We start from the raw sequence: 17500 nt of genomic DNA, 5'->3' as shown, positions 1-17500 counted from the left end.
TTGATGTTTAATCATTATCTAATGAAATTAATAATTAGCTAATTAGTGTGAATGCTGCAAGCATTCACACTATTGTTATCCAGTTCTTTATTATTCCACTTCCGTACGTTTTTTGGCTGTCTGCAGCTCCTTCATACTTTGAGCTACAGAAACCATTCAACTATCAAAATGTTCAGCTTGTTAAGGATTTTATCAGATTTTTAATACCTTTTATACTTTTTAAAATATTCAGCTTTTTCAACATTTTTTTTGAATGGAAGTCAATGGGGGAGTTTTGCAACCTTCTTCAGCCCTCAACTCCTTCATACTTTGAGCTACAGAAACCATTCAACTATCAAAATGTTCAGCTTGTTAAGGTCTTTATGGGATATCTTTCAGATTTTTAATAACTTTCATACTTTTTAAAATATTCAGCTTTTTTCAAAAAAAAATTACAATGGAAGTCTATGGCAGACCTTGAAACCCCTTGTCAGCTTTGAAACCTATCTCCTCCTTCATTTTTTGTGCTAGAAACCTCCTTCAAAGTTTAAAATGTTCAGGACCTTTAGCACATTTAACGCATTCAACAGATTTTTAAAATTCCTTATAGTTTTTATGTAATTTAAGTTTGTTTTGGACCTTTTTTAACATTGAAGTGGATGTGTGGAATGTTCAGTTTCTAGAGTGTGGTAGCCTGTTATTTGAAAACATCTACACGTTTTGTAAACTGCTGTCGCTCCTACAGTTTTAACAGCTCATACACATATTATACATTAAAATGTTCACACAACTGTGCTGATTCGTACAATGTAAGTCTCTAAGCCATGTGACTTATAGTTTTGGTTGTATGACGATTTGTTCGGCAACTACGCTCTCCATTGAAACGTATGGGCCCACCCTCTAACTTTTGAGCTGCTAATTTTGCATTTTTACACTTTTTCTAACTCGTCGCCATGCCTACAGTTTTTAAGCTACACGGACATATCATAGCCTAAAATGTTCAGCATTTTCTCAGGATTCCTAGGGTGTCAATATCTTGGCTGTGACCTTCATACTTTTTGAGGGAGAGCTGTCTGAAGCCGGCATGCCTTTCCATTGAAGTGAATGAGAGGATGCTCAGTGTCAGTTGAGATTTGAATTTGGGGACACGTGCATGCTCTCTGTACAGGCACCCTTTAATGACTACTGTGGTAGCATTCATATTCCTTTCTTCCATCCTTCCATCCTTCCATCCTTCCTTCCTTCCATCCTTCCTTCCTTCCTTTCATCCATCCTTCTTTCCTTCCTTCCTTCCTTCCTTACTTATGTTCAAAGAAATTTTCAGAATGACACTTTTTCAGGCTGTAAACTCATATTAATATATTTTCTCCTCTTTCAGCTATTGAACTCAATAAAACTATGAGTTATGATGAGTGGTCTAATCCAATTTTGAGTGTAGTGCTAGCAGTACTTATAACAAACACCTACTGCTTTTCACTGCTACTGCTTCTAACCTCAACTTCCATACAACACCTCCACATCTACTGCTCGGCCCCGGAGTGGGCTATAGACACATGGTCTCAAATGAGGGGTGCATGGGGATGGCCTGGCAATCACTGACCTGCCCCCCACAACCTCTGACCTGAGGGGGCGGAGTCTTGCAACCACGCCACTATCCACGCCACCGTCCCAACATCTCAGACCTTGAGTGAGCTACAGACACGGCTTCACTGTTGGGTGCATGGCAATTCCCCGGATGTCAGTGCATTGCCCCCGACCTGCTCTGACCAGAGGGGGCGGAGTCTCGCCATCACGCCACTATCCACGCCACGGACCTCACAACACAGCCTCTGAGGTGGATAGAGACACACGGTCCTCACTGGTGAAGGCAGGTGGGTAGCCCGGCACGGCCTACACTATCCACGACCAGCTCTGACCCAAGGGGGCGGAGTCTCGCCACCACGCCACTATCCACGCCACGCACCCCACAACTCAGACCCTGAGTGGGCTAAGGACACAGGGTCATTGCCGGTGGGGGCAGGTGGGAGGCCCAGAGCAGCGTACACTGTCCAAGACCGGCTCGGACCCAAGGGGGCGGAGTCTCGCCATCATGCCACTAATACGCCACGCACCTCACAACACAGCCTCTGAGGCAGCTAGAGACACACGGTCTTCACTGGTGAAGGCAGGTGGGTAACCCGGTGCGGTCTACACTGTCCACGACTGGCTCTGACCCGAGGGGGCGGAGTATCGCCACCACGCCACTACCACGCCTCGGACCTCACAACACAGCCTCTGAGGTGGCTAGAGACACACGGTCTTCACTGGTGAAGGCAGGTGGGTAGCCCGGCACGGCCTACACTGTTCACGATTGGCTCTGACCCAAGGGGGCGGAGTTTGCCACCACACCACTATCACGCCACGGACCTCACAACACAGCCTCTGAGGCGGCTAGAGACACATGGTCTTCGCTGGAGGGTGCATGGAATTTGCCAAGAGGTCACTGTACTGTCCCCGACGGGTTGTGACCCAAGGAGTCTTGCCACCTCGCCACTATCCACGCCACAGACCCCACAACTCAGTCCCTGAGTGAGCTAGAGACACATTCTTCAATATCTGGTGCATAGAGATTGCCCAGAGATCACTGTACTGTCCCCGACAGGCTTCCAATCGTTTAAGCTATACATTCCATAATTTATTCCATCTTTCAGCTTTGACAGTATTACTCTATAGCTCATCTATCAAGTTAAAGGCTCAGTTCAAGGCTTAAACTACTCAGGTTGAAAAGTTTAAAATTATTTAAGTTCTTAGCTTCTACAGGTAATGCAGTTCCAATTCTGCCAGTTTCACATTTCAGCTAAGCTTCCAGGTTTTCCAGCCTACAAGCTTTTTAGCAATATATTCCATAATTTATTCCATGTTCCAGCTTTGACAGTATTACAGTTTATCTTCCAGCTTTTGTAGCAATGTATTTAAGTTTTTAGCTTTTTTAGGCAATGCAATTCAGCCTCCAATTCTGCCAGTTTCACATTTCAGCTTCCAGCTTTTTCAGCTTCAAATCTTTTTAGCAATACATTCCATCATTACAGTGTAACAGTTTATCTTCCAGCTTTTGTAGCAATGTATTTAAGTTTTTAGCTTCTTTAGGCAATGCAATTCAGCTTCCAATTCTGCCAGTTTCACAGTTCAGCTAAGCTTCAAGGTTTTTCAGCTTCCAGGATTTTCAGCTTCCAGGATTTTCAACTATTCAGGTGTGATGCATTTGACATTTCAGATTTCTCACATTCATGCATTTTCAGCAATGCTTTTGCTATTCCGTTCAGCTGCTCAGCATTCACACGCATTTTCTGCAGGAAATGCAATTTTCTAGTTATCTAGTTGATGTATGAATAAAACATTAAGCTGTTTTATTGGCTATGGACTAGCCTACTAGTTGTAGGCTATACATAAGTTGATGCGCTCTGCTCTTACGCACGGTTGAGGCGGCAGCTCAAATACACTTCGCACATATCCTCTGCACCTTGGCAGTGCAACTGCCACACACAGCTTTGGTGCACTTCGTGCATTGGTAGACAGTTCTGTTCTTGCTGTCGCTTGTCTTCACCATGAAGGTATTTTTTGGGGAGTGTTCTTCTGTTTGGACGCCATCCACTCGGCGCGCAGCTCTTCAGACAACTGAGTCGCATCTGGGGAGGCTCTGTAGACTATGCGTCTCTCCACCAGTCCCCAGCGAGTCCAAGCTCCCACAATGAATAATACTTATTTATAATAGCCTACATAGCGCAAAACTGCGCATTCCCTAAAGCCGTTCATTGAACAGCGGCCGATAAAGGTATAAATTAAAAACATACACGATATTTTTTTATTTGAATGATCTTGAATATATTTAACAATATGGGGTGCAACAGAACACCATTTTAGGAAAAGTCATTGACTGGTGGACTTCAATGTTTTATTAAAATATAGCCTAGTTATGTGCAAATAAAAACCCACAATCGCCCAATGGAAGTCCTTGGTGGTTGTAGTGTTAAGAGAGCGTCTCATGTCAACAACTTTTTGGTCAACTCACATGTCTGTACTGAACTACGACGAGATGGAGAGATTCTTTCTAAACTTGATGGCTCTTGGGATAACTCTTTTTTGTCAGCGTTGTCAGCTACATCCCCATCTTGATGCAGATATGATAAAGAGTAAATGCAATGACCAGAGTAGCTACTGTCGGAAATAGCTGGAATGTCATTGTTTATTCGCAAAATCTGTTTCCATTGCAAAAAGTCGCATTTTCCTACTATCGATACGCTGACTTTTACACCTCCTCCGAGCGTAAAAACTTGTTTTCGATATTTCCGCCTTTTTTCGAATTCCTGGCGTTTCCATTCAAGTTTTTTTCCGCCATTTTGGAAAATGTGAATTTTAAGAGGTGGATGGAAACCCGGTTAATGCCAAAGTCAACTTTATAATGATTTTCCCCCGAGGACAATCCCCTTGACCTCCCTGTCTAGTAGGACTCCCCGTGTAGATGGCGGGGCAGAAGCTTTCTTCTCCTCACTCTTCAGAGAACTATCTCGCCCTCCCTCCGCCCCCTCCTCCCACCTCTCTCCTTCCCTCTCTCTACATTACAGCCCTCCGTCAAGCTCTCCATCTCTCTCTCTCTCTCTCTAACTCCCTCCCTCCCTCTCTCTCTCCCTCCCTCTCCCCCTCTCTCACTCCCTCTCCCTCCCTCTCCCTCTCCCTCCCTCTCTCTCCCTCCCTCTCTCTCCCTCCCTCTCCCTCTCTCCCTCCCTCTCCCTCTCGCCCCTCCCTCCCTCCCTCTCCCTCCCTCCCTCCCTCCCTCCCTCCCTCCCTCCCTCCCTCCCTCCCTCTCTATCATCAGACCAGCACACCCAGATCAGTTCATAAAGGCCCCACCCAGAGGGAGATAAGCAGTGAATGAAATTAGAGGCTGCAGCCACTATGGTGAACAGGCTTTCACTAAAACACTCTCTGCTTTCCCAGGGATACAACTGTCCTCGTGTGTGTGTGTGTGTGTGTGTGTGTGTTCCCAGAGGGATTGCCAAGAGAAAGGGCAATGGAAGCTGGGTTTAAGAAAAAGGAGGGCAAGGACACATACGCTTTCTCTGGCAGTCCATTTTGTGTGTGTGTGTGTGTGTGTGGCTGATAAGTGTATATGGGGATGTACAGTACTGTACATTGCAAGGCATGATCGAATTGTTGATTTATTAGTTAATGGCATAATTTCATATGTTCCATTTTGTGTCAAAATCTACAAATGCTCTTGTCTCAACTACCCTGCTCAGACTGTGCTAGTGAACATGATGCCTCTTCAAATGTTACAGCTCATACACCAGATGTTGTTGTTGTTGTTGTTGTTGATGAGGACAGTAGATAGGTCACCATTTTAGAATTATCAAATAAAATAAATTTGTATAGCACATTTCATACACAGAGGCAACACAATGTGCTTTACAGAGAACAAGGGAGGTGGGCATACGTCCCACCCCTACATATTCCAGAGGGAAGCAAAACAGTTTCACCTGGGGGCCAGAAAAGTGATCTGTAGAAAGTCTTCCCTGACATCCCTGTAGGATGCACGTCTGGAAGAGGCATTCCTTACCAAGGACTGCTCAAAAGTGTTACTATCCAGCTTGGGTACGAATGTAAATTGCTGGAGTTTATATCTGGAACCCTAGGTAATGTCCACAAACTGAGGGGTTTGCAGATGGGAGGAATGCCCAAGCCAGAAGCTAAGCCATTGGCTAGGTTCTGGTCCATGTCTGTGGTGATTGGCCATCGCCACATGGAGGAGGTGTTGCTTCCTGTATCCCTAGACTGAGACTGGAAACGTATGTTGTTGTGCAGGGCTCTAAGCTAACATGTTTCACTAGGAGCACATGTGCTCCTAAATAAAACAAAATTAGGAGCACAGAAAGAAATTTAGGAGCGCAATGGAAAATTTGAAATAACACATTTTTATTAGCAACACACACATTAGGCCTACTGCCAACAACAATAAACAATAATAACCTGCTCACCATAGGAGCTCTCATCCTCTCCTGCTATACTATTCTCACACACTTCATCATGTGCATTGGTCCTAATGAAGACTATACTATTCCCACACACTTCATCATGTGCATTGGTCCTAATGAAGACTATACTATTCCCACACACTTCATCATGTGCATTGGTCCTAATGAAGACTATACTATTCTCACACACTTCATCATGTGCATTGGTCCTAATGAAGACTATACTATTCTCACACACTTCATCATGTGCATTGGTCCTAATGAAGACTATACTATTCCCACACACTTCATCATGTTCATTGGTCCTAATGAAGACTATACTATTCCCACACACTTCATCAGGTGCATTGGTCCTAATGAAGACTATACTATTCTCACACACTTCATCATGTGCATTGGTCCTAATGAAGACTATACTATTCCCACACACTTCATCATGTTCATTGGTCCTAATGAAGACTATGGCCCAATCCCAATACCCCCCCTTAGCCCTAGCCCTGGGCCCTACCCCTACATTTTGCGCGTTCACGTGTAGGGTAGTGTGTCCCATTCCTTTTAGCTTCTAGGGCTAGGGGGCGGTTGCTGCCGGTGCCGTGAAAAAACGTGGAAAGAAAGCCCAATATCTTCGCAAATAATCATTCAAAAAAAAAAAAAAATTCTGTGGAAAAGCTTAGTTTAATGTAGATGCAAAGGAACATGTCATTGGATCGTTATGACACGCATTTCAGAAAAACGCTTTTTACGATGTCTGCATTTCATTGTGTTTTGATGTGGATCCTAAGCTACTGGTAGGCTACGGTGCAATGTTGAATCTAATCCAATCAATAGAACTTTGTGTAAACAACGATTTTTGAGTGACAGTTGATTCGACTACCCCCGGGCCTCAGCGAATTCCTCTCTCTCATTGGTTCCACTTTGCCGGGCAAAATATGATTGAATTGGCTTCATTTTCTTCATTTGGTTAACGTTACTGGCAGGGACATTCGTCTGCACAGTCGTTTTTGAGTGAGGGCAGCTGAGCTGTCATCGCACGTCATCACAAGAGTTCTGCGCGTTGCAGGTTGCAATCGTGGGACAACACTTTTTAAATAAAATTAAAAAGTTGTGGGACTTGTAGTTTTGTATACGGGTGCGCGAAACTTTGACTAGTTTGATCCAATTTGCATGGATTTATTTTAGGCAAAAAATGCGAGTGAAACAGTACTCGCACAGTGTGCTCCTAAACGATTTTTTCTGATCGCACAAAACTATTTTTAGTCGTAAACGCGAGTAAAATGGTCGCACCTTAGAGCCCTGTTGTGCATCTATTATTATGAATGTTCCAAAGATGTCTTGTCAGTTGTGAACACAGATAAAGATATCAAAATGTGTGTGTGTATGTGTGTGTCTGAAAAGTAGTCTGAGCATACAGAAACAGTACTCAAGGATTTCTTGACCAGAGAAGCACTCAAGCCCTCGAGCGCTTCCAGTGTGTGTGTGTGTGTGGGGGGGGGGGGGTTGCTTGCTGTGATTGACAGGCTATACAGCTCCATTATTTCCCGTTGAGGAAATGAGATTTGTGTGATTATATCTCTGAAAAACAGTCACCCAGCTCAACGTGATCCTCTGACCTGCCACCAAGACGTGCTGGTTCCATCTCTGTCACCCTCGTCCCCCTCTCCACCTCTCTCTCTCTCCCTCTCTCTCTCCACCTCTCTCTCTCTCTCTCTCTCTCTCTCGCCTCTCTCTCGCTCTCCATCTCCACCTCTCTCTCTCTCTCTCTCCCTCTCCACCTCTCTCTCTCTCCCTCTCCCTCTCCACCTCTCTCTCTCTCTCTCTCCCTCGCTCTCTCCACCTCTCTCTCTCTCCCTCTCTCTCTCCACCTCTCTCTCTCTCTCTCTCTCTCTCTCTCACTCTCGCTCTCTCTCGCTCTCCCTCTCCACCTCTCTCTCTCTCTCTCTCCACCTCTCTCTCTCTCTCTCTCTCTCCCTCTCCACCTTTCTCTCTCTCCACCTCTCTCTCTCTCTCTCTCTCTCTCTCTCCCTCTCCACCTCTCTCTCTCTCTCTCTCTCCCTCTCCACCTCTCTCTCTCTCCCTCTCCCTCTCTCTCTCCACCTCTCTCTCTCTCTCTCTCCCTCTCTCTCTCCACCTCTCTCTCTCCCTCTCTCTCTCCACCTCTCTCTCTCTCTCTCACTCTCGCTCTCCCTCGCTCTCCCTCTCCACCTCTCTCTCTCTCTCTCTCTCTCTCTCCACCTCTCTCTCTCTCTCTCTCTCTCCCTCTCCACCTTTCTCTCTCTCCCTCTCTCTCTCCACCTCTCTCTCTCTCTCTCTCTCTCTCTCCCTCTCCACCTCTCTCTCTCTCTCTCTCCACCTTTCTCTCTCTCTCTCTCTCTCTCTCTCGCTCTCTCTCGCTCTCCATCTCCACCTCTCTCTCTCGCTCTCCCTCTCCACCTCTCTCTCTCTCTCTCTCCACCTCTCTCTCTCTCTCTCTCCCTCTCCACTTTCTCTCTCTCCCTCTCTCTCTCCACCTCTCTCTCTCTCTCTCTCTCTCTCTCTCTCCCTCTCCACCTCTCTCTCTCTCTCTCTCCCTCTCCACCTCTCTCTCTCTCCCTCTCCCTCTCTCTCTCCACCTCTCTCTCTCTCTCTCTCCCTCTCTCTCCACCTCTCTCTCTCTCCCTCTCTCTCTCCACCTCTCTCTCTCTCTCTCCCTCTCTCTCTCACTCTCGCTCTCCCTCGCTCTCCCTCTCCACCTCTCTCTCTCTCTCTCTCCACCTCTCTCTCTCTCTCTCTCTCTCCCTCTCCACCTTTCTCTCTCTCCCTCTCTCTCTCCACCTCTCTCTCTCTCTCTCCCTCTCCACCTCTCTCTCTCTCTCTCTCCACCTTTCTCTCTCTCCCTCTCTCTCTCCACCTCTCTCTCTCTCTCTCCCTCTCCACCTCTCTCTCTCTCCCTCTCCACCTCTCTCTCTCCACCTCTCTCTCTCTCTCTCCCTCTCTCTCCCTCTCCCTCTCTCTCTCCCTCTCTCGCTCTCCCTCTCTCTCTCCACCTCTCTCTCCCTCTCCACCTCCCTCTCCCTCTCCACCTCTCTCTCGCTTTCCACCTCTCTCTCTCTCCACCTCTCTCTCCCTCTCTCTCTTTTGCTCTCTCTCTCCACCTCTCTCTCTCTCGCTCTCTCTCGCTCTCCCTCTCTCTCCCTCCCTCTCTCTCTCCACCTCCCTCTCTCTCTCTCTCTTTTGCTCTCTCTCTCCACCTCTCCCTCTCTCTCTCTATTCCTGCTCAGCTCTGTCGTTCCTAGGAGAGGGGGGGGGGGGGGAGAGGGGGGGCGGGGAGAGGCTGTCAGGGCGCTCACCCAAACCTGTCCAATCACATTAGGCTGCTGTATTCAGACTGGGGAGACACGCAACGTGCTACAAGAGATGTGTGTGTGTGTGTGTGTGTGTGTGTGTGTGTGTGTGTGTGTGTGTGTGTGTGTGTGTGTGTGTGCGTGTGTGTGGTTTGCATGTGTGCCTGTGAGTGATGTTCTAGCTGTCGACCTACTGCTGTTTTGGCAGGTAGCCATGTCAGGGCATGGTTGTCTCATGCAGTCATTTCTGTCTCTCTGAACTCACAGACACACACACACACACACACACACACACACACACACACACACACACAAGCAGTAGAAACACCAGGCTCTGACGGTGCTGTGCTCAGTGTGTAGTCGCAGCTCTTAATTGTGTGTTATGTGATTGTGAGTCTCCACTGGATGTCATGGGGAGAGAAGAAACGTTGTGCTGTACAAGACATGGGCTTTGAGAACCACAGAGAACAATGACAGGTATGGTAAAGAGAGCGTGGTACGTGTGTGTGTGTGTGTGTGTGTGTGCGTCTTACCAGGGTGTCCATGTAGTGGTGAGTGTGGTCTGGGTAGTGTCGGAGAGGTGCTGGAGGTCACTATCAGGCTTTTCCGGTTGCTGGTCCGACAACTGCAGAGGACACACACACACACACACACGCACACACACACACATATATTAGACATGACGAACACCATAGAAACACAAAAACAAACAGCACGAGGACCAATCAGGTGACAGTAGGTGATTGTTGTTAATGAGATGTATGAAGGGTTGAAGGAGTGGAGGTGGACGCAGACGTCCCCCATGTACCAGGACAGGCCTGGAGGTGGACGCAGACGTCCTCCATGTACCAGGACAGGCCTGGAGGTGGACGCAGACGTCCCCCATGTACCAGGACACGCCTGGAGGTGGACGCAGACGTCCTCCATGTACCAGGACAGGCCTGGAGGTGGACGCAGACGTCCCCCATGTACCAGGACAGGCCTGGAGGTGGACGCAGACGTCACCCATGTACCAGGACAGGCCTGGAGGTGGACGCAGACGTCCCCCATGTACCAGGACAGGCCTGGAGGTGGACGCAGACGTCCCCCATGTACCAGGACAGGCCTGGAGGTGGACGCAGACGTCCCCCATGTACCAGGACAGGCCTAGAGGTGGACGCAGACGTCCCCCATGTACCAGGACAGGCCTGGAGGTGGACGCAGACGTCCCCCATGTACCAGGACAGGCCTGGAGGTGCTGCCCCTTCACTACAGCAGGCCAGGATACACACTCTCTCAGTTTGCTCACTACAGCTAATATGCTCACGACTGTGCAGTCGGTCAGTCAGTCAGTGACCCTGACACACGCACGCACACACACACACTTTTGTGTGTTTTCTGTTGATGACTGAGTGCTTAATTAGCCGTCACGCTGCGTCCCTATATTTGACGAAAGTAGATTAATAAGCAAGCCGCCTTTAATCGCTAACTCAGGGCGGGAAGAGCCATGAACGCGATCTGTTCATGGACTACAAGAACGCGTCATTGATACCTTTGACTGCGCATGTCAAAAGTATCAGTGACGCGTTTTTTTCAAAGTTGGGCTTCACTTTAGATGTAGAATCCTGGGGGCCTGGTCTCAACGCACGCTGCTGTCTTCTGGCTAACATTAGCATTGTACTGCAGGGCTGAGGAACTGATGATGCTGGGTTTCTGGAAGCACGCAAAACACACAAACACACACACGCAAAAAACTAACAAACTACACACACACATAGTGCACCCACACACTCAAAACTAACATTGCCATCAGTCGGCTGTGCATGATGGAGGGGATATTACCCAGAAGGCTTTGGTGGGTGGAGCCGGGGCTGATCTAGGATCAGCAAGGTGATGGGGTACCGGGGCGGGGGCGGAGGCAGGGAGATTAGGGCCCCGTCTGGCTGATGGGAAAGGGGTCGATGGGGCGGGATGAAAGACACATCTGGACCAAAACTGGAGACGCGGTACGACACACACACACAAGTACGACACACACACTCTCACACAGACACACACACACACACACACACACACACACACACACACACAGACACACACACACACACACACTACTCACGGGAGCCTGTGACACATGCAGAGATGGATCTACATCAGTGCTCTGAGACACTAAGGTAAAAAAAAAAGCTCAGCTCTCAGATCAAACAAAGAGGGTTTAAACTCGCTCTCTCTCTCTACCACGCACACACACACACACACACACACACACACACACACGCACACACACACGTGCGCGCATACACATACACACACACACACACACACACACACACACACACACACACACACACACACACACACACACACACACACACGCCAGGTCCCACGGGCTGAGTGTGCTTCATGAAAGAGGTTCCATCAGAAGTAATTTATTCATGAGACAGAGTGATAATCAGGGGGTTTAAGCGCTCCAGCCGGCCCCAGATGGAATAACTAAGGGACCAGGAACACGCTGGTGGGGCTCTGAGCTAACGCTAGCCTCTCTGAGCTAACGCTAGCCTCTCTGAGCTAACTCTAGCCTCTCTGAGCTGACGCTAGCCTCTCTAGCTGAATCCCAATCTGAGTGCGCAAACCGCACTTGCGGCCCCTCGCACTTGTGGCCTGAGGCCTGAGCACTTAATTGACGTCAGCTGGAAGGGCCTCAGGGTGCAGGGCCGTGAATTAAATGGGACAGCACTTCCAGTTTCGCTCAATGCCCCTCCCACTTCGTTTTCATTGGCTGCCGCGTTCCTCCGACGCAGAGGCTGCTCTGACGCTCCCTTCAGCTCTGCATTGCAGCATGTGGATTTCAAGATAAATGTTGTGTTATCTGCAAATGTCATCATTTATGTGTGATGCACTCGGATCATGACGCGGATGCACTCAAGCACTGTGTCACATGGGACGCGGTGGGCTGTGGGTATTTTCTGCTCCTAAGTCCGTGAAATTGCGGACTTTCGGTAAGTGCGGTTAAAGTGCGCAAAATGGCGGCGTGGCGCACTTGTGGACCTAGCAATTCCGTTTTGGAACTACCCTGAGCCCTTGTGGACTTAGCGGGAACGCGCATGTAAGGCCACAAGGCCGCGAGTGCTCTGCACTTTCGCCTAAGTGCGCGATTTGGGATTCAGCTTCTGAGCTAACGCTAGCCTCTATGAGATAACGCTAGCCTCTCTGAGCTAACGCTAGCCTCTCTGAGCTAACGCTAGCCTCTCTGAGCTAACGCTAGCCTCTCTGAGCTAACGCTAGCCTCTCTGAGCTAACGCTAGCCTCTCTGAGCTAACGCTAGCCTCTCTGAGCTAACTCTAGCCTCTCTGAGCTGACGCTAGCCTCTCTGGGCTAACGCTAGCCTCTCTGGGCTAACGCTAGCCTCTCTGGGCTAACGCTAGCCTCTCTGAGCTAACGCTAGCCTCTCTGAGCTAACGCTAGCCTCTCTGGCTCAACTACTCTCTCTGCTAGTGGGAAGACCGGCTCCCTGTATCCTTCTGTTCTCTCGTCTTTGTTCTTCTCTCTCTCCATCGTTCTCTCTGAACAGGTGTTTTATTGGCGCAATTCAATTGTTGATGACCAAATGCAGGACCAATCAAACGGAAGCGAGTGCTGAATTAGTCCGTCCTCCAGGGGGAGGGGCCTGAGATCCGCTCCTGCAGCTGCCAGGCCAACAGAGCGCACTGCCCTGCATCTGGGCTGAAGGAGTGTGTGTGTGTGTGTGTGTGTGTGTGTGTGTGTGCGTGTGTGTGTGCGTGTGTCTTTGGTTACCCTTGACACCTCAGACAGGTAGAGTTTGAAGGTCATAAAGAGAAAATGATCTGAGTGCTCCCTGAAGAACGCTATTGCACCTTACAGATGGCATAGTCCCATCTGCACACACACACACACACACACACACACACACACACACCGCAGACATCCAGCAAGAAGACAGCTCATCCTTCAAACACGCGTGTGCCGCGCCACATGCTCAGCTCATTGTGCAGAGTCTGCAACTCAGCAGACGGCCTGATGGGGCTTTCATCCACGATCACACCAACCACACACACACACACACACACACACACACACACACACACACACACGCTCTCACCATCCAGACACACACACACACACACACGCACGCTCTCACCAACCAGACACACACACACACGCACACACACGCACGCACGCACGCTCTCACCAACCAGACACACACACCCACACACACGCTCTCACCAATCACACACACACACACACACACGCACGCCCTCACCAACCAGACACACACACACACACACACACACACACACGCACTCTCTCACCAACCAGACACACACACACACACACACACACACACACACACACGCACGCTCTCACCAACCAGACACACACACCCACACACACACTCTCACTAACCAGGGACACACACACGCTCTCACCAACCAGGGACTGCCGGCCCACACACACACACGCACGCACGCACACACACGTACGCGCTCTCACCAGGGACCGCCGGCCAGCTCGCGCTGGAATATCACTGGACAGTGGGCTGCATTAACACACACACACATACACACACACACGCACACGTCACACACACACACAAAGACCCAGTAAGAATATGTAAAAACCAAGAGGAGTTTAAGTGAGATGGGAAGGTCAGTGCGTCAGCGATAGTTTGATCCCATCAGTGCTCAGCGCTGATCTCCTCCCAGGAGTTTCATCTGCTCCACCTGAGGACGCAGCCGGCCAGCGGCGGGAGCAAAAGACACAGTAATTGCCGTCAGCGGACGTGATGAGCCCATTAACACACCAAGGCTGCAATTATGCACACACCTGCTAGCAGGGCCTCCCGCGGTGAGACAGACTCCAGAGGGACTAGGCCTGCCGGCTTCACTTTTATACCGTGTGTGTGTGTGTGTGTGTGTGTGTGTGTGTGTGTGTGTGTGTGTGTGTGTGTGTGTGTGTGTGTGTGTGTGTCAGTTGTCTGTCACAACTGTCTGCTACGGTCAGGGAAGAGATACCGCACTGGAGATGGGTTATTTATAATGTTATTTATTCTATATATATATATATATATATATACACAGTGGTGGCCTAGAACACCTGACAGCTCTGAAAATATTGACCTTTTTTGCCTCCAAAACATGATTTCATTCCATAATGTTCATGAAACATGCAGATGGTGGCTCTGAGCACAACACAACACAGATGAAGTGAGTCCTTCTGTTTTTATCCACTTTTAACTTTAATATTTGGTATGTCCACCTTTTACAGCAATTACAGCAGCACATCTCTTTGGCATAGTGTCAATATATTTCCTGAGAACACCAACACCAATGTTATCCCATGCCTTCTGCAACTCAAGCCAAACAGTATAAAAATGAGTGTCTGTTGCCAACAGTTAAACACGGAGGGGGTAGTATTATGGTGTGGGGTGTCATTTCAGCCTCAGGAACAGCTGACTTAGTAAAAATTGATGGCATCATGGATAAGAAAGTATAGCACAACATTCTGGTGAAGCATGGAGTACCATCTGGGTCGTCTTATTGGGCCTGGATTGATTTTCCAAGACAATGACCCGAAACATTCTTCTAACTACCTGCGACGGAAGGAATCTTCTGGAACATTGACAATGATGGACTGGCCCCCTCAAAGTCCCGACCTCAGTGATGGACTGGCCCCCTCAAAGTCCCGACCTCAGTGATGGACTGGCCCCCTCAAAGTCCCGACCTCAGTGATGGACTGGCCCCCTCAAAGTCCCGACCTCAGTGATGGACTGGCCCCCTCAAAGTCCCGACCTCAGTGATGGACTGGCCCCCTCAAAGTCCCGACCTCAACCCCATTGAGCAAATCTGGGGCGAGTTGGAAAATAAAAGTGGACAGATCTATTGTACATTCAAAGGAAAGCCTGTGGCGTGAGTTGCAGAAGGCCTGGGATAACATTGGTGTTGATGTTCTCAGGAAATATATTGACACTATGAAAAAGAGATGTGCTGCTGTAATTGCTGCAAAAGGTGGACATACCAAATATGAAAGTTAAAAGTGGATAAAAACAGTAGGACTCTCTTCATCTGATAGTTGTTGTGCTCAGAGCCACCATCTGCATGTTTCATGAACATTATGGAATTAAATCATGTTTTGGAGGCAAAAAGGGTCAATATTTTCAGAGCTGTCAGGTGTTCTAATAATTTTGGCCACCACTGTATATATATATATATATATATATATATATATATATATATATATATATATATATAAGGTAGGTTATTTATTCAAATCCATAAGGCATGTACATAATCCATCCAGACCCAGGTAATTTTATAATTAAGGTAAGGTACTTACTTTGTAATTTGTGTTAATTTGTAAAATTATAATTTAGTAAATTGTAACTTGTAAATTTGTAATTTGTAATTGAGTATTAGAGTTTAATTGTTGCATAATAGCATAAGCCGACAGCGACATTTCACTGTGACTGTACACCACACATTCCATGAGACGAATAAAAGGAATGTGGAATCTTGTTTCTTCTATCTTCTTTGTGGCTCTTAAAATGGAGTTGGTAGGCTTTCACTACATCCACATAATATGCTGTGACGGGTGTAGACTACTGAACTAATCCTAACATGCACACACACACACACGTGCACACACACGCGTGCACGCAGACACACACACACAAACAATAGCGTGAAGCCGGACGAGCTGACTGGATGAGCGGAGAGAGACAGAGCGGTATCGATACCAGGTTCATCACCCACTCACCACCTGCCATTCATCCTCCTAACAAAGACCACTTACTGAGCAGAGAGAGAGAGAGAGAGAGAGAGAGAGAGAGAGAGAGAGAGAGAGAGAGAGGGAGAGAGAGAGAGGGAGAGAGAGAGAGAGAGAGAGAGTGAGAGAGGGAGGGATGGAGGGAGGGAGAGAGAGAGAGGGAGAGAGAGACAGAGAGAGAGACAGAGAGAGAGAGACAGAGAGAGAGAGAGAGAGAGGGAGGGAGGGAGGGAGGGAGGGAGGGAGAGAGAGAGAGAGAGAGGGAGAGAGACAGAGAGAGAGAGACAGAGAGAGAGACAGAGAGAGAGAGAGAGACAGAGAGAGAGAGAGAGAGGAATGGAAAGAGAGAGAAAGAGAGAAAGGAAGAGAGAGAGAGAGAGGAGGAGAGAGACAGACACTCACTGTCCCTCTAACTATAGAGAGATATTACTACCATCCCTCAAACAGAAGCACACACGCCACGGTAGAGATTCAGGTGGGGTTATTATAGCACTGCTTCACAACCACTCATCACAATCAACCAAATAACACCAGACCAGCACTGCTTCACAACCACTCATCACAATCAACCAAATAACACCAGACCAGCACTGCTTCACAACCACTCATCACAATCAACCAAATAACACCAGACCAGCACTGCTTCACAACCACTCATCACAATCAACCAAATAACATCAGACCAGCACTGCTTCACAACCACTAATCACAATCAACCAAATAATTAAATAAACAAAAGTCACCTATCTGGAACACTGGACGACTCAAACCAAAACACAAAACAAACTGAATTGCAATCTTGCCCTAAACTATTAATATAAATTGGCAGAGTACCTCTTCACTGCCAGAGATACAAAACAGAGACCGATCCTGACCAGATACAGACTGAGTGACCACAGTCCAGTCATAGAGAAAGACTGAGTGAGCACAGTCCAGCCAGAGAGAAACACTGAGTGAGCACAGTCCAGACATAGAGAAAGACTGAGTGAGCACAGTCCAGCCAGAGAGAAAGACTGAGTGACCACAGTCCAGCCTTAGAGAAAGACTGAGTGACCACAGTCCAGCCAGAGAGAAAGACTGAGTGACCACAGTCCAGCCATAGAGAAAGACTGAGTGAGCACAGTCCAGTCAGAGAGAAAGACTGAGTGACCACAGTCTGAGTGACCACAGTCTGAGTGACCACAGTCCAGCCAGAGAGAAAGACTGAGTGACCACAGTCCAGCCATAGAGAAAGACTGAGTGAGCACAGTCCAGACAGAGAGAAAGACTGAGTGAGCACAGTCCAGACAGAGAGAAAGACTGAGTGAGCACAGTCCAGACATAGAGAAAGACTGAGTGAGCACAGTCCAGACATAGAGAAAGGACAACACAAGTCCTGGCTCCCAGCAGAGGAGAGAGTCTGTGGTCACTGTTGGACAGGTGAGGTAGAGA

The 17500-nt window shown here is 48.2% G+C and overlaps 1 protein-coding gene across 1 annotated transcript in view; it reads right to left on the bottom strand.

Annotated features, from left to right (window-relative positions):
• Window positions 1-17500, bottom strand: part of mast2 (microtubule associated serine/threonine kinase 2) — a gene marked incomplete at both ends in the record, with an annotated part of 222871 nt that overhangs the window by 46943 nt on the left and 158428 nt on the right. Inside the window, 1 exon segment of the mRNA XM_084459068.1 lies at window positions 9841-9932. Within this exon segment, the coding sequence (XP_084315194.1) occupies window positions 9841-9932 (92 nt within the window).

Source organism: Borostomias antarcticus, assembly GCF_949987555.1.
Source record: "Borostomias antarcticus genome assembly, chromosome: 26".
Taxonomy (NCBI): domain Eukaryota; kingdom Metazoa; phylum Chordata; class Actinopteri; order Stomiiformes; family Stomiidae; genus Borostomias; species Borostomias antarcticus.
Note: the sequence above shows the minus strand (reverse complement) of the source record. Positions and strands in the feature narration are given on the sequence as shown.